Source organism: Pinus tabuliformis, chromosome 2_1 (assembly GCF_031772625.1).
Source record: "Pinus tabuliformis cultivar Carrire ecotype Pingquan chromosome 2_1, CPIR1, whole genome shotgun sequence".
NCBI classification, from domain to species: Eukaryota; Viridiplantae; Streptophyta; class Pinopsida; order Pinales; family Pinaceae; genus Pinus; species Pinus tabuliformis.
The window spans coordinates 240,803,302-240,828,240 of NC_142299.1; the positions used below are offsets into that span (position 1 = coordinate 240,803,302).

At 37.0% G+C, this 24,939-nt stretch overlaps 1 protein-coding gene across 1 annotated transcript in view; it reads right to left on the minus strand.

Moving 5' to 3' along the window:
- LOC149199599 (ATP-dependent DNA helicase Q-like SIM) overlaps positions 1-24,939 on the minus strand; it is a 391,868-nt gene that overhangs the window by 177,458 nt on the left and 189,471 nt on the right. The window contains exons 12-13 of the mRNA XM_089400631.1: positions 15,549-15,648; positions 15,296-15,437 (exon numbers count right to left, since the gene is read on the minus strand). Coding sequence (XP_089256757.1) covers positions 15,296-15,437; positions 15,549-15,648 — 242 coding nt within the window. The remainder of the gene's footprint in view (positions 1-15,295; positions 15,438-15,548; positions 15,649-24,939) is intronic.

A 24,939-nucleotide genomic window follows, 5' to 3' on the forward strand; every position in this document is an offset into this window, starting at 1 on the left:
AAAAATCGATTAGTATATATATTGGAATCAACTATTGAAAAAAAAACATTTTCAAGTATGCCATTTGTTTTTGAAATACTGTTCTTTATATTCAACGAAAAGTTGTTTGTGAGTTTCTTTATCATCTTATCATGTCAATTCAACTTGGGTTGTCATCATCACATCCTTTTCTGGCCTGTTTCAGGTGAATTTTAGTTGTAATTCTTGTGATTGAACACATTCACAAAAAATTCCCTTTATCTCTATCTTCTGCATGCAGCTCTCTTCATTTTGCTTCTATCAGCACTGTTTTTCAAGTCAATTTATGAGATGTGATCAATGTTATCCTCTCACTTGAAATGCTGGAAGTACCCTGTTTAACTGACTACTCACATAGGAAAGGAAGAAAACCAATCATGTAAAAATTATATAGTTTATGTTATCTAATTAATTTTGTGACTATATATAAACAGTTTTAAATCATTAACCTTTTATTTCCATACAAATTATTTAGAATATTTCAGCGAGAAGTCGGATTTGTTCCACAGGTTTGGAGTCTAGTATATATATATACTTTCCAAAACCTCAATTAGAGAACGAAATTGTACTAAATACATCCTTGGACGGGACCATTTTCACAGAACTGGTTCTCGAAATCATAAATCATTGTTGTCCTCCGCTTAAAATCCAATCTACTTTTATGATTCACTGATGAACTTTGCCTCTTCTAGATTTTAATCAGGTCATGTCTATGGTAAATTTTACGGCTAAAGGTCAAACGAATATGGAAACAACACAACCCTTCTTTTGGATTAAATCCATATCCAAGTAATATATTCGGGAGATAGATATATATGACCGCCTTAAATGTAATAGTCAGATTGGGGGGTATGACAAGTATGTTACCAATGAACATTATAAACGAGACATCTAACATTTTCATTTTTGTGAATGTTATTAGGTAAATAAACTTTAGATGTCTTACCTTAGGAGCTAATAAACATACACTTCTGCATTATTCATATTAGGATAGAATACCCTGCATTAGGACAAGGAGGTCGCGAGACCACCCTCCTTGACCTCGGTACCAGTAAGATCCGCCTAGCGGGTAAAAATAGCAAAACTATACCCATTTATAAATGTGATGTTGCAAAGAAAATTGTGTGTTAAAATTCGGTTATCCACCTCAAATTTTTTATATATATAAATTTTATTGTGTGTTCAGGGACCATTACCATGGTAAGGACGTATGAGCGACGACGACGTGACCAGGCAACATCATCACCATTAATGCCGCCACCGTCGCCATCATCATCCCCATCACCTTCGTCACCACCAAGACCACCGTCAACATCAAACGCTCCAACGCCAGAGTTGACTGTGATAATGAACTCTTTGGAAGCCTTATTGGAGACATTAAAGGAATCAGCTAAGGCTAAAAACAAAGAGGAATTTCAGCATGTAGCCACCAGTTCAGCAGAACCAAATAATTTGGAGCCCAGAGGATCGAGAGAAGACATCTCTAGAGAGCTTCAGAAAATTAGACTCCCAGAATTTTCGGGAGGTCGAACTGGTGAACACGCTGAGGCATGGTTGGAAGGGATGAACTGGTGCTTTAGGTTAAGAGAATATTCGCCTTCAGCAAAAACAAAGATTGTCGTGTTTCAACTAAAGGAAAGTGCCTTGATTTGGTGGGGAAATCTGGAAAAGCATCTGCACCTTACATCGGATAATGTTCCTTGGGAACTATTTGAGGAAAGGTTCCGTGCAAAGTATTTACCTCCATACTTTCAACAACAGCAAGCCAGAGCCTTTCATACACTAATTCAGGGAAGTAAAACGGTGGAAGAGTACGAAATAAGGTTTATGGAGCTGGTAAAATACATTCACTACTTAGACTCTGATGAACGTCAAGCTGAACGCTTCATATTTGGGTTAAATCCTCGCATCAGAGCCTTGGTAAGTATGTGGAAACCATCATCTGTAGCCAAGGCAGTCGAATGTGGCCATTATGCAGAAGAGCACCTTGGAATCAAAAAGGATATGGGGCCAGCAGGGCCTTTACAATCAGGATTTCCAGGGAAGGCTCCCCGGAACTTTTTCAGAGGAGGTAGCTCGAGGCCACCTTACGGTAACAGGTTTACCCCAAGTATGGGGACAAGAGTTCCCATGGCTGTAAACACTATAGCCGCGGAATCGTCCAACACCAGACCATGGGCATCGCGAGGGACTACCGGTAGAGGAAGGAGTGTGAGAGGAATCAACATGGGAGGACGCGGCTCGTTCTCTAGAAATTCACACCTTGATTCAAGAGGATCAGCGCAGCTCAATTGTTGGGGATGTGGGGGGCCGCATTTCCAGCGTAACTGCCCAGAAGCTTCATCGAATATATTGCATAAGACTGGGAAGGAGCCGGTATCAGCCAATCGAAGTAATCATAGAATTCATGCAGTAGTCAACCACGACCAAGCAGCCCATCAATCCACTGTAGTGGAATCTTCAGGTATTATCAATGGCATAAAACTCAAAATCTTATTTGATACTGGTGCCACAGATAGTTTCATTTCGTCATATGCATTAAACAAATGTGGGTTGGCAGCTCGTAGACAAAACGATTTCCACCAAGTGGAAATGGCCTCAGGAGAACTCCAAACCGTGGGCTTGAGTGTGGATCAATGCAAAATTGACCTAGGGGTCTGTTCAACTAAACTAAAAGTCTATGTCACAGCCTTAGGAACGTATGATCTTATCATAGGTATGGATTGGCTGGAAGCTCACCAAGCTTGGGTGGACTGTTATGGAAAAAGGATTCTGGGCATAAACGACGAGGGAGAAGTAATCCAAATTCAAGGAATCAAGAGGGAAGTTTCTTTACGCTACATTTCGGCAATGCAGGTGAAGCGTTGTTTAAGAAAGGGTTGTCAGGCTTATGCAATTCACGAAGTAAGCCAAGAAAAGGGGCCATCCTTAGAACAATATCCGGTGTTAGCCGAGTTCCCGGATGTATTTCCAAAGGAACTACCTGGATTACCCCCGGTAAGAAAATTGGATCTCACTATTGAATTAAAGCCAGGTACCCAACCGATCTCTAAAACGCCTTATAGAATGACAGCTCCAGAACTTCAGGAATTGCAAATCCAGTTGAAGGAACTACTCGATATAGGGCTTATCCGGCCCAGTACCTCACCTTGGGGCGCTCCTGTAATTTTTGTGAAGAAGAAAGATGGATCCTTAAGATTATGCATAGACTATCGAGACTTGAATCGAGCTACAGTAAAGAATCAATACCCTATGCCGCGAATCGATGATCTTTTCGATCAAATGAAAGGAGCTGCTGTCTTTTCAAAAATTGACCTTCGATCAGGGTATCATCAGCTAAGGATTTCTGAAAGTGATATCTCTAAGACTGCATTCCGGACACGTTTTGGGCACTATGAATTTACTGTGGTACCATTTGGGTTAACAAATGCGCTAGCCGTATTCATGAATCTTATGAACAGTGTTTTCCGTCAGTATCTTGATAAATTTGTACAAGTCTTTTTAGATGATATTCTCATCTATTCCAAGAATGAAGAAGAGCATGAAGAGCATTTGCGGATAGTATTGTCCTGCCTTAGAGAACGTCAGTTATATGGAAAACTGTCCAAGTGTTCTTTCTTTCAGGAAAAGATTCATTATTTGGGTCACATCATATCAGGTGAAGGGATTTCAGTAGATCCTGAGAAGGTAAAAGCGATCATGGAATGGCCAATACCGAAAAATGCACACGAGATACGAAGCTTTATGGGTTTAGCAGGTTATTACCGGAGATTTGTGGAGGGATTCTCCAAAATCGCAAAGCCAATCACAACCCTTCAGCGTAAAGGTGTTAAGTATGAGTGGACAGAGGAATGTAATAAAGCATTCTCTGAACTCAAAAGACTACTCACCAGTGCACCAATCCCAAGAGTCCCTGATATGGGCAAAGACTTCACGGTATGTACTGATGCATCCAAGCAAGGGCTGGGTGCAGTGTTGATGCAGGATAAGGGAGTGATAGCTTATGCTTCCAGAAAGCTAAAACCTCATGAAGAACTCTATGCTACTCACGATTTAGAATTGGCCGCTGTAATGCTAGCTTTAAAGATCTAGAGACACTATCTGGTGGGACGAAATTTTACACTTGAAAGCGACCATCAAAGTCTACAATATTTGTTCACCCAAAAAGACTTAAATGCCAGGCAAAGACGATGGAGCGAATTCCTAAGTGAATATGACTTCGGAATATCATATATTAAGGGAAAAGAAAATGTAGTAGCCGATGCCTTAAGCAGGAGACCCCGAATATTTTCTCTCATACCCATTAAAGTGGACTTAAGACAACGAGTATTGGATCGTCTTATAAAAGACAGCTGGTATTTAAAGGTGAGGGCAAGTCTTGAGGGAATTAAGGCAAAAGAATCTAAATTTGAGGGTTATGAATTAGAAAACGATGGGATCCTACGATTCCATGGAAGGATGTACATCCCTGATGATGAAGATCTTCGAGATACCATCCTTGGGGAAGCTCACAAAGCAGTATATTGTGCTCATCCTGGAGTAGGGAAAATGTATGCGAATACCAAGAAACTCTTCTTTTGGGCAGGCATGAAGCGTGATATCGCTCAATTTGTTGCAAAATGTTTGGAATGTCAGCAAGTAAAGGCAGATCATCGTCACCCAGCGGGCCTCTTACAACCCCGCGACATTCCTATGTCTAAATGGGAGACCATTTCTATGGATTTTATCACTGGACTACCTCTTACTTCTCAAAGACACAATGCCATTCTGGTAGTGGTGGATAAATTAACAAAGAGCGCCCATTTCATTTCGGTAAGAGATACTTATGATGTTGCTGACGTAGCTAGAGTATTCATAAATGAAATCATCAGATTTCATGGAGTACCTAAGAAGATTATATCCGATAGAGATTCGCGATTCACTTCCAGATTCTGGACGTGCATGCAGACAGCCTTAGGTATTCAGCTAAATTTAAGCACTGCTTACCATCCTGAGACTGATGGGCAAACTAAAAGAGTAAATCAAGTACTTGAAGACATGTTGCGAATGTATGTAATGGATCAGCAATCACACTGGAAAAAGTATTTACCCTTAGTCAAATTTGCATACAACAACAGTTACCACAGTTCGATTGGGATGCCTCCATTTGAAGCTTTATATGGCAGACCTTGCAGAACACCGTTAAGTTGGGACAGGTTAGAAGATCGAGTGATAATAGGACCAGAATTAATCCATGAAATGGAAGCGCAGGTCAGACAGATTAGACAACGATTAAAGGAAGCCCAGGATAGACAAAAGAGTTATGCTGATGCTCACCGAACTGATAGGAGGTATGAAGTAGGGGACCAAGTCTTCGTCCGCATCAAACCAAATAAAGTACTATTCGATTCGTAAAAGGGACAAAGTTGTCACCCCGATTTATAGAACCATTTAAAGTTGTGGAAAGAGTTGGACCTGTTGCCTATCGTCTTGCCCTGCCACCTCACCTGCATAGAATTCATAATGTATTTCATGTTTCTGTATTAAGACATTATGTAGCTGATCTATCTCATAACATCCAGTGGAAAGAATTGCAGGTATCGGACGAGGGAGTCATAACGGTCGAACCATTACGTATACTGGAATGTAGAGTTCGACAGTTGAGGAACCGTCTGGTGGACCAAGTTAAGGTCCAATGGGACAAGTATAGTCCTGGATCAGCAACTTGGGAGAATACAGAGGACATATGTCAGAGATACCCTAATTTATGTCCATTTTGAAAAACTTTACACTATGTTTAGTATATATTTACTTCACTACACTCAGGGACTCAAAAACATTTTGAATGATTATGGATAAACATGAAATTTTGTGGCATAATATATGTTTAAATTCCTGCTGGTACATGGATACCAAAATAATATGTGTTTAATTCCTGTTGGTACATGGATACCAAAATAATATGTGTTTAATTCCTGCTGGTACATGGATACCAAAACAATATAGGTGATTTATTTTACTAAATTATGAATGTTGAAGTAAAGTTAAGACAGTTGAATAAGTTTTCTTCTGATAAAAATTAAGAAATTGTAGATCTGATTTATTTTATTTTAGTATGATCAATGGGATAGAAATAAGGAAGTGAATACATTCTAGATGAACGCCAAAAGACGTGCTTGGAATATGGCAAAATATGTTATGCTGTAGTGACATATGTAAATAATACATGAGTTATTTTGAACATGCTGATGCACATTTTACAAATGCATGGGTAAGTGTATGATTGCAGATAAATGATCCAATTTCCGAGATGACCACGTGATGACAGAACCTCAGAACAATTAAAGCTCAAAGTGATCCTATGATAGGGTAGTAGCCCTAATTCTATTGGGAGGGGTGGAGGTGATACCCACCGTTTATCCTCCGAACCCTGGAGTCATGGGAGGACTGTGCGAGTCACGCTCCCCTAGACGTGTGATGATGACTGCCGGATGCCTACTGGGAATCAGGTCGGTATAACCGACGTTGTCACCTTAGTGTTTATGAATGGTTAGGTCAGTAAAATTGACGCCATGGCATACTCCAGTAGAGGACGGATAGGATGGGAGCAGAAGAGATTAGGGAGGATAGGATCATTTTGAATAGCTTGGGGACCGGGATAGAAAAGGTCATGTCCATTAAAACCTTGAACTTAAAACTCTAAACTTCGGGACGAAGTTCTCAGAAGGGGGGGTGTATGTAACGACCCAGCTAAATTGATCCATTATATAAAGTTTTAAACCTTATAATAAAACCAAATGTGATGAAATTTAAACAATAAATGTGTTAAGTTTTATAAATAAAATTTAAATTTATAAACATATATAAGTTAAATTTTATAAAATATATAATTAAACTTTATAATATATATATATTAAATTTACAAAATACATAATTGTACTTTATAATATAAATTTTATATACTATATAATGGAACTTTATGATATATATATAACTTAAAGGTTATAAAGATATATGGCTGAACTTACAAGTATACATATGCTAAGCGTGAAACACAACCTATGCTAGCATACCTAAAAAAAAAAAAAACCATTAAAGGATCCATTAATAGGGGGCGCGTCCAACCAACTAAGAATTTATAGCAGAGCGCCCTTTGCCAGGAAAAGATCTGAGAGTTAAATTGCATGGAGGGTGTGTCAAGTCGAGGGAAGGCGGTGGCTGCAGGTAGGAGGGCGGCCACCGCCAGGCCCGGAGATAAAAACCAGCAGCCTGGATCGAGAAGGGGGGGGAGAAAAACCAGAGAGGGGCAGAGAGAACCGGAAGCAGAATTTCACCAGGAGAAAACCAGGAGAAGATAATTATCTATTGGAAGAGCTTTAAGCCGTCTGAGGTTCTGGGCACGGAGGGACAGAGAGCTTCTGTTGAGCAGCTTTCTGGATTGAGCAGCTAGGTTTGCTCAGTCTGGTTGGGTGGTATTGGTCTCCCGGAGAGTGGATCAAAATAGCCACGGCATCACCAGCAGCAGATTCACCAGTTCAGTAGCAGAATCAGCAGCAGTTAAGGTAAGTACCAATTTAATTCTTCAGGCTTCTGTATTTCATATTTTAGTTCTGTGTGTGAATGGTTATTACAGTTAAGCAAGTTAGAACATTAAAGATCCATGCAAATGAATGAAGTGTGTGAGTTTGAACCATGCAAAGTCAATCCACCCAAGAGAAGCCTCCCTCTAAACAGGGAGATAGGATACCATTGGAGAAATCTCCCAAGGTCCTACAAGCAAAACTAATTTTTTATTAGAGACTTTGTTACAATGATGAGCGTGTCAAAGGCCCCAACTCAACCAAGGGAGAAACTCTACAATAGTATTCAAGAAAAATTGAACTTCTCCTTGAAAATTTAAGCAAATGAGGAGCAAATGAGAAGCCGTTTGAAATCTTAAAAATTAGAAATGATTTTTACATGCAAAAATCAGCTCTCCAATCCTCTAAATCTACACAATGCAAGCAACAGGACAAAATTAGCTTCATAGTTTCATGTAAAAAATGATATTCAATGTAAATCCAAATGCATGCAACAAGAGAGAAACTCTCTTATGCAAACAAGAAAGGTCAAGCCTTTGCAATAGCTCTAGAAGCCAAATAAATTATTTGAAGCCAAATAGCTCTTGGAGGGTTTGTGACACAAATAACTTCTCCTTTTTACAATGTGTAACATACCCAAATGGGTCTTCAATACTTGACATTGACTCAATAGACTTTATGACTTGATGACCAATCCTAATAGCTCTCAATGGGAGCTTCATCTATAAAAATAAAATTCCTTGAGCATGAAACCCATGACTCGGGTATGACAAAATAATTTTATTTTTCTTTTTTACATCAATAACATAAAATCATGATTACACCCATCATTATGAAGACCGGACCTAGTTACATATTTCAACAGTCCAACACTCAAATAAACTTGTATTAGGGATTTCATTTGTAAATTAGTGGAAATGAGAGTTGCTAAGTCTCATATAAATATAGGCTCACCTCATTCCATTTTCATCATCACACCTTTTATCACTCTTCTCAAGCAAAGAGTGTGAATTAGTCCTTTTCCATTACTTGGGCAAAGATGTGACTTTTATATGGTGTAAATTCTTGTTAGATGGTGTTTTGTATTGAGAAGCTTCACTAGGGTTGAAAGAAGTGCTTCTTGGAGAATTTTGTAGGTTTTGTGCTTTATCTTCAATATTTTGCATATTGGATTTGTGCTAGTAGGGTTACTATTTTGTGCCATGACTAAATGCTAATTCTATTTTGAAATATTACTCCATTATATTATGCAAAATTGTTATCTTGAAACCTATAAGGAAGATCTAATTGTGCAGTCCTTGTGTTTATTTTCTCACCTCATAATGAAAATAGTTAATGTTTGAAAAGTGGATGCCCTAGTCATTGTTAATTTTTAGGGTGCAATTGTGACAAGCACAATTTTCTACCAAATAATTGCTTCCAATGATACAATTTTTCTCTTTAGCACATTCCAAGTCATTAAGTAATTCAGAAAATATCAACCATTAAACGCAATAGGGAAGTACAGATCACAACAAAATAATGATGCATAGGAGACAAAACTTTATCCTGGAATATCCCAAACCCAGGAAAAACCCGGCAACCTTCTCTTAGGAGAATTTTCCAATATAATCAAATGTACATTCCAATCAAACAAAGTCAAATTGATTACACCACTTCCAAGTCAAACCTAGTTAAACAAGAGAGAAAAGTCAAACTTTTGTTCTACTAGTCAAGTCTCGCCAACATGCCAAATTTCAACCTCTGCTCCTCCCGGTCAACTTCAATCAAGGAGGCCGAATTTCGGCCTTGAAACACTCTCAAAAAATTCGGTCAAACAGTCAGTTGACCTGCAGCCAACCCTAGTCAAACAAATTCGATCAACATCCAATTTTTTGCCCAGAGATTTCGTCAACATTCAGTCAAAGATGCTCAAAATATTCAGTCCAATAACCAATCAAACATTCAATTCAAAGCAGCCCAGAAAATGCCAATTCAACGTTGCTAACACACATATGAAGATGGTCAAACTACACTAGTCAACTTCAAGTATCCTCCTTCACATGTGTAAACAGAAGTCTTCTTGTTGATATGATCGAAGTGTTACGAATATAATTTAGATAAAATAAAATAAATAAAAAATAAATGTAAATTATAAATAATCAAAGTAATGATTATTTTAATAGTCATTAGTTAAATGAAAAGGTATGTCTAAAAACATGTCCATGGACATGAAGGGGCACCTGCCTAGGTATATAAGTGGTCCCTCATTGTAACATTCAATCAACACTTGTACATTTCATCTTATTAATAAAATATTACTTACAATACATTTTGTATTTTACATTTAAAAGCATAACAACTCTATGTTTGTTGCTTCAGTGGTACCAAAGCCGTCTGGTCCTCTGGATGTTATCTGCTGAACAAAATGCCATGAAGTTTACATCATGAAATCATGGAATTAAGCGAATATCATATCTCTCCAATTGAACTATTAAGTAAAATTCAACAATCATTAAAACAAATAAAAATACCATTTATAGAATCCCTAAAGGATTTCAAAACTCCGGATTCAACACCTAAAATGGAAGTCGACATTGATATGAAAAGAACTAACATTAAAGAATGTTCTAACCGAGAAAATAATGTTGAACGTTTTGAATTAGGATCCCCTTAGGGTGACACAGATAAGGCTAGATCTGAAAATATGAAATGTGATATCACTCTTCTGCCAGAGCTAAATTTGTGTAGAATTTCCAATCAAGAACATGCATCTTTAGCGATTAAGGCTGAACTACATAACCATCTAGTTTCAAACCCTGAAGCATTGGTTTCTCAAAATAAAAGTTCTAATGCAAAGAACAAGGAGAATGTTGATATTTCTTCATCACCTAGGTTGAATAAGACTTTTACAGTACAATGATTGCAAGGAAAAAACCCTTACCTTGGCAAGTGGAATCCACAAAATTTCGGACCTAATAGATAAAGAAATTGTCATTGTACATACTGGACAAATTTACTTAGTTGTGGAAGTTAATTGTGATAAAATCATAAAACTGCTAAAGATCCAAAAATAGGTCATTGCCGCAACTATTATGAAAAAAATTATGAAAACAAATTGAAGCTTGTGTCATTGTTGCAACTACTATGAAAAGAAATTGAAGCTTGTGAATCAGCCTCTTCTATGGGTGAAGCAAACTCACTAACCCCACAATCTCCTTACCAATCAACCTGGCATGGCACAAGGTGTCAATTTGATCACCCTATTATTTATTGATTCTTTGAGCGATAATTTGATCACTTATGTTTCAAAGTTGAAGAAGTCTAAGGAAATGTATAATAAGTTGGTTGGGATGTATGATGTCAACAACTTTAATCAAATTCTTTCTTTGAAGAATGAACTCAAGGACATCAAGATGTATAAGGGGGAGACCATTCAATCATACTTCATGAGGATATCCCAATAGAAGGATCAACTTTTGATTGTTGGTGAGATTCTATCTGATAGAAAGTTGGCGTTGATTGCCCCTTGGAGGTCTTACTTTGACATGGAAGAAATTTATTACCACCATAACCAATAATGACAGGTTTCCCTCATTTGATGAGCTATTGGGCAAATGCACTCAAGAGGAGTCCAGGATGATCTCTAAAGGTAGAATTCAAAAGCATGAAGAGGGAGCGCGCACTTCCTTCTATGCCCAAGCCAAGAAGAGGAAAGATAAAGGAGGACCATCTAATTCAAGAAGATCTACTCCAGTATTCAAGAACTCCATTAGAAGATATAAAAGGGAAGTATCAAAAGTTCAACATTTCAAATGCCACAAGCATGGTCAGTTTGCTCGAGAATGTCCGAAAAATGAAGGTGCTCCAAGGTCTAGCAACAACAGTTGTGGCTTCAACAACAACATGTTCAACAATAGAAGAAGAGATGCTCTTGCTGCCCGAGAAAAAAGTCATCATCCTCAAAAGAGATCAAGAAATCCAAGGTATGATTTCCTCAAGAAATCCAAGATATGATTTCTTCAAGAAATCCAAGGTATGATTTCTTCTAGAAATCAAGAAATCCAAGGTATGGCCATCGCAGCTTCTTCAAAGGTGCATGGTTCTAAGACGCTGCGGAAGAACAAGTATGGAAGGTCAACATGATATTTTCACTATATAGCCCATCTCAATATAATTAAATCCTTAAATACCACGTACCTTAAAGATCAGTTGCCCATATTAATTTGATGATAGCTTGCGCCAAATAGTTTTGACACATTAATTAATAACAATATTTTTCCTTTTATCCAATTTGCATTCTTGTAATGTTCCAAACTTGGATAAACAGTAATATGTAAAGAAAAAACAAATACAACACCAGAAATTTTAAACATTCAGTAAATACACATAAAAATTCCAGAAGCAAGAACCAGTGAACCATTTTATTAATCCAAGGGAGCAAGTATAATAGTATGAAGAAGTGCACCTAGGCTTGCCTCAATGTCAAGCATGACAAAACCCGGGTTATAAAACAATAATCTCAAATACTGTAAGAAATGCTCCAATGATGCTCTGCGCTGCCCAGAAAACTGTACTGCTGGCTGAAATGGGACTGCTAGAAACCCCACCTCTGGTGCTTAGAAAATGTTGCAAAATTAACCTTGAGCTCTCCACCAAAAACTCAGAAAAACCCATAAAGAGTTTGGCCCATCTCCAAGCCAAAGTCAAACCCACAAAATGATGCAAATTCCTTAGCTAACTAGCAATTCGCCTTGTTATAAGAATTAGGATTTCAAGCTCGAATATCATCTGGAAAATTCTGAAAATTTAACCACAAAATCCTCTCAGAAAACCTAGAAATGGTTTGGCCTGATTTTGACTCCCAAAATCGACCCCCAAAAGGCCCTATGCCCTCCAAAATTGTTGAAGCACATTGCCTACCAATACACCAGCAAAATCCCCCTCAAGCACTCCAAAAAGTTAGCAATCACCTCCACTAATGATTCCCTTATCTCCCACGACAAGGATCAGCCTCTATGGCTGAGTCTCCACCTCCCACATATGCCCAATCTCTGCCTCCTGCACTGGCCCAGGAAGTGCAAAATTTCCACTAAATGTTAGCTCTCTCCTCCATACCCAAAACTCACCCAAAGGGCGGCAAATCATCAGAGCTTCTCTTTCGCAATTTCTCTCGGAAAAAGTTTCCCTGAAGAATCCCAAAATGACAACTCAGTTTCTCCTACTGCGTCCTCCAGAAATACACACCACCTGGAGACACTAAATACAAATGCTAGAAACCACACTGAAAATCACCTCCATAAGATTATGGATGAACCTCTCTAGGGTGGCACTCAAAGTCCACCGAAGAAAGGGTGAGTTCTCCGCTTCGAAAACTCTTGCTAAACAGCAAGTGACCCAGCTAAGCAGCTTGAGCAACTGAGAAGAAATTCCATATGCCAAAGATGTCAAATGAAGAGTGTTGCTTCCTTTTTATAGATTTCATGGAGCCTTTTTTGCTCCTTTTTCCCTCCTTCGTGGGTCCCTCACAAAGCCTTTGATTTTCCCTCTCATGCATTTCGAACCATTGGCTTAGGAAGTGTGTATTTCCTTGTGTGGGTGGCCCCACATGCTACTAACAAAATCCCAAAGTAACTTACTTCTAACTCCTAAGTCTTCTAATAAAAATGAAATGGGCCCCGTCACCTCCAAAATTGTCCCCAAAATGTAGAAATTAATCATGTTCCAAAATAATTTAGGAAGGGACATTACAATTCTTCTTGGGACATAATGGGCTTTCCTTTGGGGCAGTAGGGTTTTTCATGGGAAATTTGTCCCATAGCTGCCCCAATTTTCAACATTGACGAACAAAAATAAATATTTTTCTTTTTCTTGCAGGCATGAAGAACATGCCTCAAAATTTTCTTTTACAAATATAATTTATTTTTCAATATTACAAGTACAAATGAGAATATTATGAAGACCGGCCAAAGCTACAAAATTCAACAAAACAGACCATAGAAACTTGCCCAGAAATTTGGTCAAACAATCTGCTGTTGTAGCCACACGTGTGAGGTTAAATGGTGGATAAACTCATCTGCCACAGAAAATCTTCTCCTTCCTCAGAAAACTCGGCATCTTGCTTAGTCTCCTTCACATGTGTGAGAGAGATAGAACAAGTGTTGTGTGTGTGTACAAATGAGTAGATCGAAATTTTGAATGCCCTATTTATAGTGAATTAAGGCTGTCCAAGCGGTGTGACTTTTGGCTGGGCAGACTTGGGCTTCTGGAGCCTACATGAGTAATTTAATATTAAAATTGAAAATCAATTTCCCTCCTTTAAATTTTCTTTCAAGGCCAACTTGAATACCAACCAAAGCTACAAAAAAAAATCAAAAATTGCTTCATAATATGCTTGCTATCAGAAGTTTTTCCCATATTATCTCTGCATAGGCAAACAAAGAAAATGGTTCAATGATTGAAAATTAGAAGAAAAATGGCACAGCTCCAATGCATCTTTCACTGTAGGTTAACATGGCATGATTGTATATGGTATTCAGAAGGTGCTCTACACTTGTATGAATAAAAGTCCTTCAATGTAATAATCAACTCTAACAGAAATGACTTGAATGGAGTCTTTCCATTAGTCACAGATGTATACTCACTAGTGAACGGCCCCCTCGCAGCACATGAAGGATTTTACTCACATCTTAAGGAGTCCAAGAGGCCTTGGAAGATGAACCCAAAGGTCATAAAATCATGTATTTATGTGTATCATATTAATGAGAAATGCATCATACACTAATCTAAAACCATTCTCCATTTTCATGCGTCCAACATTTGTAATCACTAGATGGCTGATGTTATATGGTTCAACTTCAATTCCTATTCTACTTCATGCTATCTGAGTTTAGCTAACTCCTAAACGATTAATTGTTGGTCAAAAGCCCTTAAGACTAGTACTAAATGGATACTCTAATCTACTATAGATGACATCACAAACTTCTTAATAATGTATTATTTATCTACAAGTAGGCCTCAAATCTATGATTTCTTTTGCAGCTAATTTGGCACTATGCGCCTTTTTCTTTTCTTGAACATATTTGCATAATAATAGGTAAAATATATATATTAATATCTGTGTATGGAAGACTCTCCGAGCTTTCCTTGCAAAGGACTTCTCCCAAATCCCGCTCTCACTTCATGGTAAGACTATTTTGTTACTATTCTATTACAAACCAATAGAATGGTAGATAATGTAGCCACCTAAACACATTAACTATCGATGTTGTCACAGCTTAAAGTGTTATAAAAGCATGCTCTAACACAACGTGAGAATTCACGGTATTGAACTTAGCTCATAGGAAACCATAATTCACCATAACGTAATAATCACCATCAAATAAATAGAGTCCAGTACACATGATCAAAAGGACACAGAATATAGTCGAGAAATTATTAAAATTCCTCTCAAATAAATGCTTAATTCATAGGTGATGTTTTTAAATGATATACAATGACATTAAGGCCTCAAACATATATGTATGTCTGTGGGTGGTTTTAACTTTTAATTACCTGCCCATAAAATGGGGCCTCAAGCCCACCCAATTAACCAGCAATGTGATCCAAAATCCCAATAAGTCTAGCCCACATACTCCAACATAAGGAAATTAATGCAGTGGCATTTATCTTTTTAATAGAATCATTGCTAGTTTAGGGGATGCTCAAAAAGTAGATCTAGATTCTAGAATGTTTTAGACGTAGATATGAACCAACAAAAGAACTAATATGAAGCACAGCCTGTGGCAAGTGACATACAATCCACATTTCGTCTGAATCAAATCCTCTCCAAAGTACCGTACAAGAATCTTAGCTCTACAAGATGTGGTAGAAACACCATATCTGCAAACATATATTTAAGCTCAATGATCAGTGGATTAAAAGATTGCATAATATTAACCTTGACTTTGCAGGTCAACTAGCCACAATAACATACAAAATGAATATTAATACCTGAAACACTCTGATAACATATTAAGTGCATTCTGCGTTTGTTCTGCATTTCTTTTACTTGGCAACAGGGAAGGAAGTCTTTTCATGTTAACATATAAATCTGTATTAAATGTCAAAAGATACTTCGTCACAATATTAAAGATACAAATCTCCAATTAGAAAAAGAAAAACAAAATGTCTTCCATTCTTGCTTGGTTGCAAACAAAAGAAAATAAAGGATGAGAAAAAAATACATAAAGAAAAACCAGACAAGCTCTGTAACAGGCAAATTCACAGACCCTGTTAAGAACCAAATGGTTCAAGAACCAATTCTTACAATATTTTACACGCCAAGAGAAATTAATCCACTCAAAGAGCACACATATATTGAAATATATTTGAAGAAAGAAACAATGCTTACTGACATGAACTGTGATGGTACAACAAAACAATCTTATCTGTTTTTCTAGTATCCAACATGTTACACACAAATTTGTAGGTAACCATTAAGGGATCCTTAAGTTACCCCTTCAAAGACTTGAGCAGCTAAGTATGACAGTTTTGAGAAAACTTGGGGAATTGATTCAACCTTGAATACAGCTAGAAAAACCTGACTTAAATGCCTGCAGCAGCAGCATGCATGTGTTTCGGCATCATATGTTGAGAAATCTAGGGCATCAAGATTAGATGATTTCTCTAGTAATGGTGACTTCTTGTGAATGCTTTTTACTTCATTAGATTATGATCTTCTCTTTAGTTAGATTATTATAGTGTTCTTCTTCATCAAACAGCTACCAAAGCATAAACAATAAAGGGACAAGAGACACAGAATATAGGCGATCAGCCAAGGCCAAAACTTTTCCCACTTGAGAGGAAAACCAAACGAAATCTTCTTCTTATAGAGACTTCAATTGACGAATACCAAGACCATGACCAAGACCCTTGACCACAACCCCTCCAAGATCAAGTCAATCTGATGAACCTTTTTCTTGCACAAAGTCAACTTTTAGTCAAACAAGCCTTCTAATGATGATGGCTTCTCTTTCGACCTCCTTTTTCAGACCTGCAATCTTCTGTCTGCAATTTGATTTAACTGCAGAAACCCTAGACAATTTGTGTAGTCAAGATAATGGAGAAATTGCCTTCCTTTCTTCTTCACTTGATGAGATATCTTTACTTCAACCACTCGACCTCCAAGATGACTCCTCCTCTACCGAAATTCAGCCTTCTATGGTGACTGTAATCTTAGCCGAGAAGTGTGCCCTAGTTGCAGATCACATGTGTGGAAAGGATGTCTCAAAACAGGCCCAAAACAATTCTTCTTTTCGTTCTTCCTTTTTGTTGTTCCTTTGCTATGGTATATGACTCCTTGTTGCTAGATCGAACTTTTGTGATTGCTTCTATGTATACTTTGAGAGAGGCCGAGTCCTCCTTTATATAGGCATTGCTCGGCTTCCAAAATAGGACAACATCTCTTGGCAGGCCGACTTGACTTGTGGTTTGTATCCTTGATCTTGGAGGGGTTCCCTTTACAATTTTAGACTCATATTGACTCAAATAAATATGTAACATACCCAAGAAGGGTTATTCATACTTGACTGTAAAATTTTCTGTTTTCCCACCCCGGTTTTCAGTTTCTCCTTATTTCTCCCATGTAGTTAAATGCCCATTCCCATAACCATACATTTAACAGACTGAAAAAAAATAAATATTGCTGAAAACACAAATTCTGGAAATTTTTCAGAATGCTGGAAATTGCAGAATTAAAAATCAGCAATCAAAAACAGTCATTAAAACACTGATATTTTTGGTCAACTTGACCCTGGAAAAACCCCCTACAACTCTTGGGGAAAACCAGTTTGAGAGCTCTTCTTTATTTCTAGAAAATGCCTTTTTACAGAGAGAAAAAATTTTCAGCAAAAATCAGCAAAACAGAAATTTTTCCAGCAAGCAAACTTATATGTTTTTCAGCTAACAGACAATCTGGAAAATCGCTGAACGTGCTGTACGAACCGTACGGATGTACAGACCGTACGGACTGTACGGACGGCCGTACGGACTTGTACGGACAGTCCTCGATATTCGTGCTGAAAATCAATTTTTCCACTATTTTGCTCACAAAAACTGTCTTTTTCTGCTTGTTCTTTGAGCTGTACGGATTTGCTGAAGTGCTGCCTTGGTATGTGTGCCAAACTGCTACCTATTTCTCCTTCTTGTCCAGAAATCTCCTTTGCTCTCTTGCTCTCCTTCTCCCAATCTGCTCATGAAAGAATGAATGATCTTTGCCTCCTTTTCCTCCCTTAACCCAACCCTATATGACTTTTGGGTGATCCCTAAATCCAATGGCTGAAATAGATTTAGATCAATGGCTGAGATTAAATACTCATTTAAATCTCACTTTCTATTTTTTAATTCACCCCACTTTAATAAAGACCCACTTAGTCATTTATTTCCAAAGTCACTTTTCCTTTCTAATTTTTCATTGACTTTATAAAAGTCACTTTAAAATTAGACTTAGTAACTTTATCACTTAAAGTCACTTTAAAATTAGATTTAACTTTATAAAAAATTATAAAGTTACTTTAGGAGAAAAATTAAATTCTTTTGGACACTTTTCCCTAGGCCAAAGATCAAAGCCTTAGGGAACCACCTGTCCTCCGGTACCAAATTTCAACAATGACAAAAATTCTTTTGACTCTATAGACTCAATGACATATCCTAGAAGCTCTCAATGGGAGCCTGACCTAAAACAAATTTCCCTTGAACATGAACTCCATGCCTCAAGAACAATAATTCTAAATTTATTTCTCTTTTCATTGAATACATAAAATCAACATTCCATATGTCATTATGAAGAGTCAAGACCGAACCTAGTTACATATTTCAACACTCCCTCTTAACTAGGGAGGTATTCATAATCCATACAAGGTACTTGGACACTCTCAATCTGAAGAATTCTCATAAGAAGAGTCGGATTGGTAACCCATCTATATAGCATCATATCAACCAGCATTGTCACATAGCAAGGCCTTGACTAACAGCTCTATCTCTCCACAAGATAGCACAATGATGGCGAGACAAATGATGTATAGACACCCTCATCATTGTCTCTCTCAAAACATACCCCACCCAAGTTCTGTCAGAGTATGTTCCACAAGGACAATTCTTATCTTGGATGCCCAGTCGTCAAAGAATATCGGTCCTCTACAACTACTCTTATCTTGGATGCCCTAACTCATCCTCAAAGAGCATTGGATGCCAAATGTTTACCCAATCCTCCATTTTGTCTTCCCAAGAGAAGACAAGAATGATGTGTCTACCTATCCCTCTTAATTAGGGAGGACATACCTATTCCAATGAAGGAATGTACTCATTCCTACTGAAGGAATGTACCTAACCTCCCTCTTGGCTTAGGAATTTGCTTCCAAGTTTCTACCAAGTTAGAAACTTGTTTTGCAGGCTCCCTCTTAGCTAGGGACCTACAACAGCTCCTTAGGTGGAGATTATGGGACAACCAGCTGCTTGAAGAACTCCTCCTCACAATGTCATGAACTTCTTTTCTTTATTTAGGAGTCTTCATGTTTTGGAACTTCTTTGTAGGGCACAGACCATCCATCATTTTCATCCATGAGTTGGTCATGTCATTATTCCTTTCATCGGAAAGTGATCCATCTGTTCATATATGGCCTTCCTTCATGCCATGGTGCCTTCTTCATGTCATATTTCCTTAAGGATCTTTCATCCTACTACACGGACATCATGGGTGGAAGATATCCATGGATCTTCCCTTGGCAACCCTGCATAAGCTCATCCAAATATCATTCAAAAATAAAGGAATGAACACTAAATCAAAATTACCTTTGTGATGGTCTTTCATCATGCCATCTTCTAGTTCAGATCAGCATCCTGCATACACATTGACACATCTCCCAAAGATATATATTGTCCAGGTTCCCTTTCTTTTTCAGACTTCATCATAGTCTTCATATCTATCATGGAGATATCCTAGTCAAATCTCTCAGTCCTCGGATGTTGATTGCCTTTTTCCATATTTGCGTATTTCATGATCTCTTCCTTTCTTCCTTCACATATTACCTTTTAGGAACTTCCAGTCATAGTTCCTCCAATTTGTCAACCACCTCATATTCCATATGAGGACATATTATGTTGATTTCATCTAGACAATGTGTGACCCATGCCTTCCTGCATCCTTTCAAAGGAGGAGATCCTTTCTTTTGATCATGCTCTCGAGATAGAGCATTTATCCATGTTACCTGCAACCATATGACATGACTCTATAATATTGAATACAAGCATACATACCTCATTTTCCTTTAGGTTATCTTAGACTTACTTGATTGAACGAACTTCAATCCCTTGATTTGCTTCATTTCTTTCGTCATCATACCATCATCCCAATTTGGAATTCTTGATGAAACCCTTGCTTTCTTTTGATTGGTGAACCTTTTGATGAAGATTCCAATAGAGGATCTTAAGTATCCTCATTCAACACATGTTTCCTTTTGACTGATGTATGATGAGCTTTGTCCTAGATGACTTTTTCTTCTTTTTCCCATAAGTACCACTTATGTTTCTAATGAGGTTTCCAAGAGCTATATCCTTCCATGGGTGACTGCCATAGACTTCAACTATCTTTCATGTTCCTCTATGATGATGTCACGAGTTCTTGCTTCTAATGCGGTTAAGATGCCATCATGTATCCTATCATTTTCCTTAGTGATTTACGATAGCCATATCTTACAACAGAGAACTTGAAAGCAAGAACTTGAAAAGAACTAGATGAGGAAGCCTATCTCAATCGTAATAGAGATCTTTTACTTCCTCTTTCATGGACTTCTTCTTTTCAATTTCCTCCACTTCTTCGATGATATGGGCTTCTTCTCTACCTCTTTTATTGTCCTTCTTGAGCTTGGGATGATCTTTTTTGTAACGCCCATATTCTTTACATCCATATCGTTGAACCTTAGCTAGGTTCTTCTTCCTTCTCTGAGGTCTAGACTTTCCTCTTATCTTTGTCATAGTAGCATATGCTTGATTTTGCTCACTTGACCCCACATCAGTTTTAGCCTTTAGCCTGGTTTCTTCAATCTTGCATAGAGACAATAGATCCTGGAATGGAGTAGCTTCTCTCTTCCCATTGATGCTTGAAGTAAAGTTACCCCATTCTTTTGGTAATGCATTTAGTACTACAGTGGTCATCTCCTTGCCAGACATCTCCCAGATCTTGAAGTTGATCCCTTATTTCAAATATCTTCATAAAGTATGAGATTATCCCTTCTTCTTTTGATATCCTTAGCTTGTAGAGTTCTTGCCTTAAAGAGAAAACTTCTCCTGCAGTGCTTACAGAAAACATCTCTACAAATTTGTCATATATTTCTTTTCAGGTGTCGAGTTTAGATACATATGGAATGAGGGGATCCTTTGCAAGTGCTTGAGCATCTTCTTTCGTTGGATTGGTGATAGAGCCTTTGACATGATCCATCACCTCATTTTCAATGAGATTAAGATCTGTCCTCTTCTTGCATGCAAGATGGTTTGAAGCCCCAACTAATTTGTTGCTTTCCTTGCAAAAAGACAATTTGACAGATTTAGACATAAATATACTTACTTGAGAAGGCGCTTCTTCCACTTGATGCCTCCTTGAATTTGATGATGATATAATTAATAGCAAGCTTCTCCTTGATGAAGATAGTTGTTATGAATATAATTCATAACAAGTAAATAAATAAAATAAATGTAAATATTAAATAATCAAATATTAATTAGGTTAAATAGTCATTAAGTTAAGTGAAAAGGCATGTCTAAAAGACATGCCCATTCACGAAAGGACATCTGCTTAGGTATATAAATGCGGGTCCTCATTGTAACATTCATCACTTATACATTTTTTATATTAATAAATTATTATTATTAAATACCTCTGCGTATTTTTACATTCAAGTTTCCAAGCTATCAGTTTTCTTGCTTTAGTATCGGTTTTTATGCTTCAGTGGTATCAGAGCCATGGCGCACAATATAATGATGCAAGTCTTTGAACGTTGTTCACCACACAATGTGGCATTACGTTCACGTCCTGAATGCGTTGAACAATTTAGAAAAATTCAAGAAGCATTTCAGCATTTAGAAAAATCATACGCAAAAGTTAAAGCATGTCGAAGAGAAATCAATAATAGGGGAGATGATAGCGATAATGAAGAAACGAAACAAGATCAAGATGAGGACTATCTTGAGAAACAAGGAGATGTAAAATATCATATCAACAAAGAAGAAGTTGTCAATGAAAAACTAACATCTATGACTCTGGAGAAAGAGTAGACTATTGTAGATATTGACAATGAAAGGATATTAGATTTATCCTTGTTTAAAGAAGATGTCAATGAAAATCTACCATCATTGGCTCTTGAGAAAAAGTTGTTACTTCCCATGGCAACCAAAGTGGGAGAGGGAGAGATGAGGCAATATTTGGATATTTTGGGGAAATCTTTGCCAAAGAAAGTGACAACTCAAGAGCAGTGTTTGGTGATATGGAAAAAAATTAACATATTGCGCTTGTATTGTGAGTTTGATTATAAGAACATAGAGATGTTCAGATCTTTAGGTGGCTTCAGATATTTAAACGAATGCATTATTCAAATGACGATGCCTCTGAGGAACAATAAAATAGGAAAAGAAATGAAAGAAAGTGCATGTGATGTGTGTAAGGAAATCAGCGAGGCGATTGATGTTATAGGGCTGAAACCGGAGGACATCCGTGATGTAGAAAGTTGCCCTAATGTGAAATCTAAGCAAATTGTCTTGATTGAAAGTTATATTAAAATGATAGAACATGCTTATATTAATAACGAAAGTTATGCCAAAATCCAATCCTTTATGTTGGAATTGTTCTCTAAAATTTTCTTTGACATGAACGTTGAAGCTAAGCTAATCCTTGGTTAAAAAACGTACGAACGTATAGTAGCAGTTACGGGTCGTCGAATTGTTAAAAAGAAATTTTCTAGTGTTAGTGTAGAGGATATCAGCAGTGAAGACTTGTATCACGGGATTTCTATTCTGCAAAAGTTTCGGATCACAACATCATCATATTTAATTCGCTCCCATGTGCTAGTTAATGCTATAATTATCTGCATCACTAGAGAAATTAATAGATCAGAAGACATGACAGGTCCCAGCGAGGCACAACTGCTGGAGGCCGAAGCAGATGCGCAGTATAATTCAGAAGCCCTAGAAAAGGGTGTTTTCCTTGTCAAAGATTTACTATTCATAGAAGGTCCATCAGCTGCTAATTTGGTAGGAGAAGGCGTGGATATAATAATAGAGATCGTTCAAATGTTTAAACATTTTACTCATGAAGATGAGAATGAGAATGAAAGCAATGGTCCACTATTTTGTGCGAAGAAGGGATGCAAAATATTTCAGTGCATTCACTCTAGAATTGCGCAACTTGCATTGGATGTTAGTACAGCTATGGTGATAAGGGCGGGAGGAATTCTTTGTGACACTGAAGTTCTCCTTAAATTCTTAAAACGTGGAAGCACCACTTCTGTGAAGAGGTGTGCAAAAGTGCGAAGATGTTCGAATCCATTCTCAGCATTCATATAACAGCATTATATAATATCATTTCTTCTTTTTATTCTAACAGCATTCGATAGCATTCTTCTATTCATGATCTTTTAAGAACTGTGGTTCGTGAGAAGCTTCAGGTCGTAATTATAATTAAAATGTTCGAAGGCTTAGCCAACGAACGTGACCAACAGACGTGACAACACCGGTTCAAAAAAAATTCAGATCAAATTGACTCGTTTAAAAAAAAATGAATTATATAATATTTATATTCATCGTATATAGAATTAATATATATATATATATATATATATATATAATAAAAAAAAACTTTACAGGAAAAAAAAAAAAAATATATATATATATATATAGTGTTATATTTATAACTATTATATAAAGTTATATTTATAATTAATATATTATAATTATAATTTAATTAATTAATATATTTTAATTAATTAAATTATTATAAAAAAAACTTATTAAAAAAAATCTTCAATAAAAAAAAGGGAAGACAACCTTGGACTCAAAATAGAGTTACTAGCGAGCCACCATTGACGTAGACCTTCCATATGCCCAGACAACAGCAAAGACAATTGCCAGCGATATAGCTTTGAGGACAAAGCTTCTGAAGGAAGGGGCTATATTATGAATATAATTCATAACAAATAAATAAATAAAATAAATGTAAATATTAAATAATCAAATATTAATTAGGTTAAATAGTCATTAAGTTAAGTGAAAAGGAATGTCTAAAAGACATGCCCATTCACGAAAGGACACCTGCATAGGTATATAAATGCGGGTCCTCATTGTAACATTCATCACTTACACATTTTTTATATTAATAAATTATTATTATTAAATACCTCTGTGTATTTTTACATTCAAGTTTCCAAGCTATCAGTTTTCTTGCTTCAATATCAGTTTTTATGCTTCAATAGTTCTCTTCAAGAATGATCTTTGACCCTACAAAGAGGGAGATCACTTTAGATTCTTTGATGGTGACATCCTTGTTGATGATGATCAATGATGACTTCTTGATGCTTCTTGGATGATCCTCTACAATGGTAAGGTTTGTTACGAATATAAATTATATAAAATAATAAAATGACGATTATCTTAAATAGTCATTAGTTAAGCGAAAAGGCGTGTCTAAAAGACATGCCCAATCGTGAAAGGTCGCCTGCCTAGGTATATAAGCAGGGCCTCATTGTAACATTCAACATATTGTACATTTTATATATATATAATAAATTATTATTGCAAATACCTTTTGTGCATTTTATGTTAAAGTCAACAAGCTTCAAGTTTTGTTGCTTCAACGGTATCAGAGCCATGCGAGCCTTTGAACGTTATCCACCGCACAATATAACCATGCGAGTCTTTGAACGTTGTCTGCTGCACAATATGCCATTAAGTTTTCACCTTGAATGAGTTTTGTAGTTTAGTAAAATTCAAGAAAAGCATTTGCAATGGGAAAAATCATATGCAGAAGTTACAACACATCTAAAGGAAATTGATAATAAGGAAGATGATAGCGATCGTGAAACGAAACAAGATGAAGTTGATCTTAATGTGGATGAAGTTGCTGGTGTAGTGGATAGTCTTGACCATAATGAAATTGGAAATGGTTCAGATTCCCCTGGTTCTTTCCCATCGTGTACATTATTATGTCGAGTAGTTGGAGTAGATGCATCAGACATGAGTCCAGCTGAAATTGTTCCTGAAGAGGTAATGAGGGAACATAAGGAACTTCCTGAAATAATGTCTCTTGACAAATATATAGGTTCAAGGGAAGAGCAATCTAATGAAGATGCAGAAGTTGTTA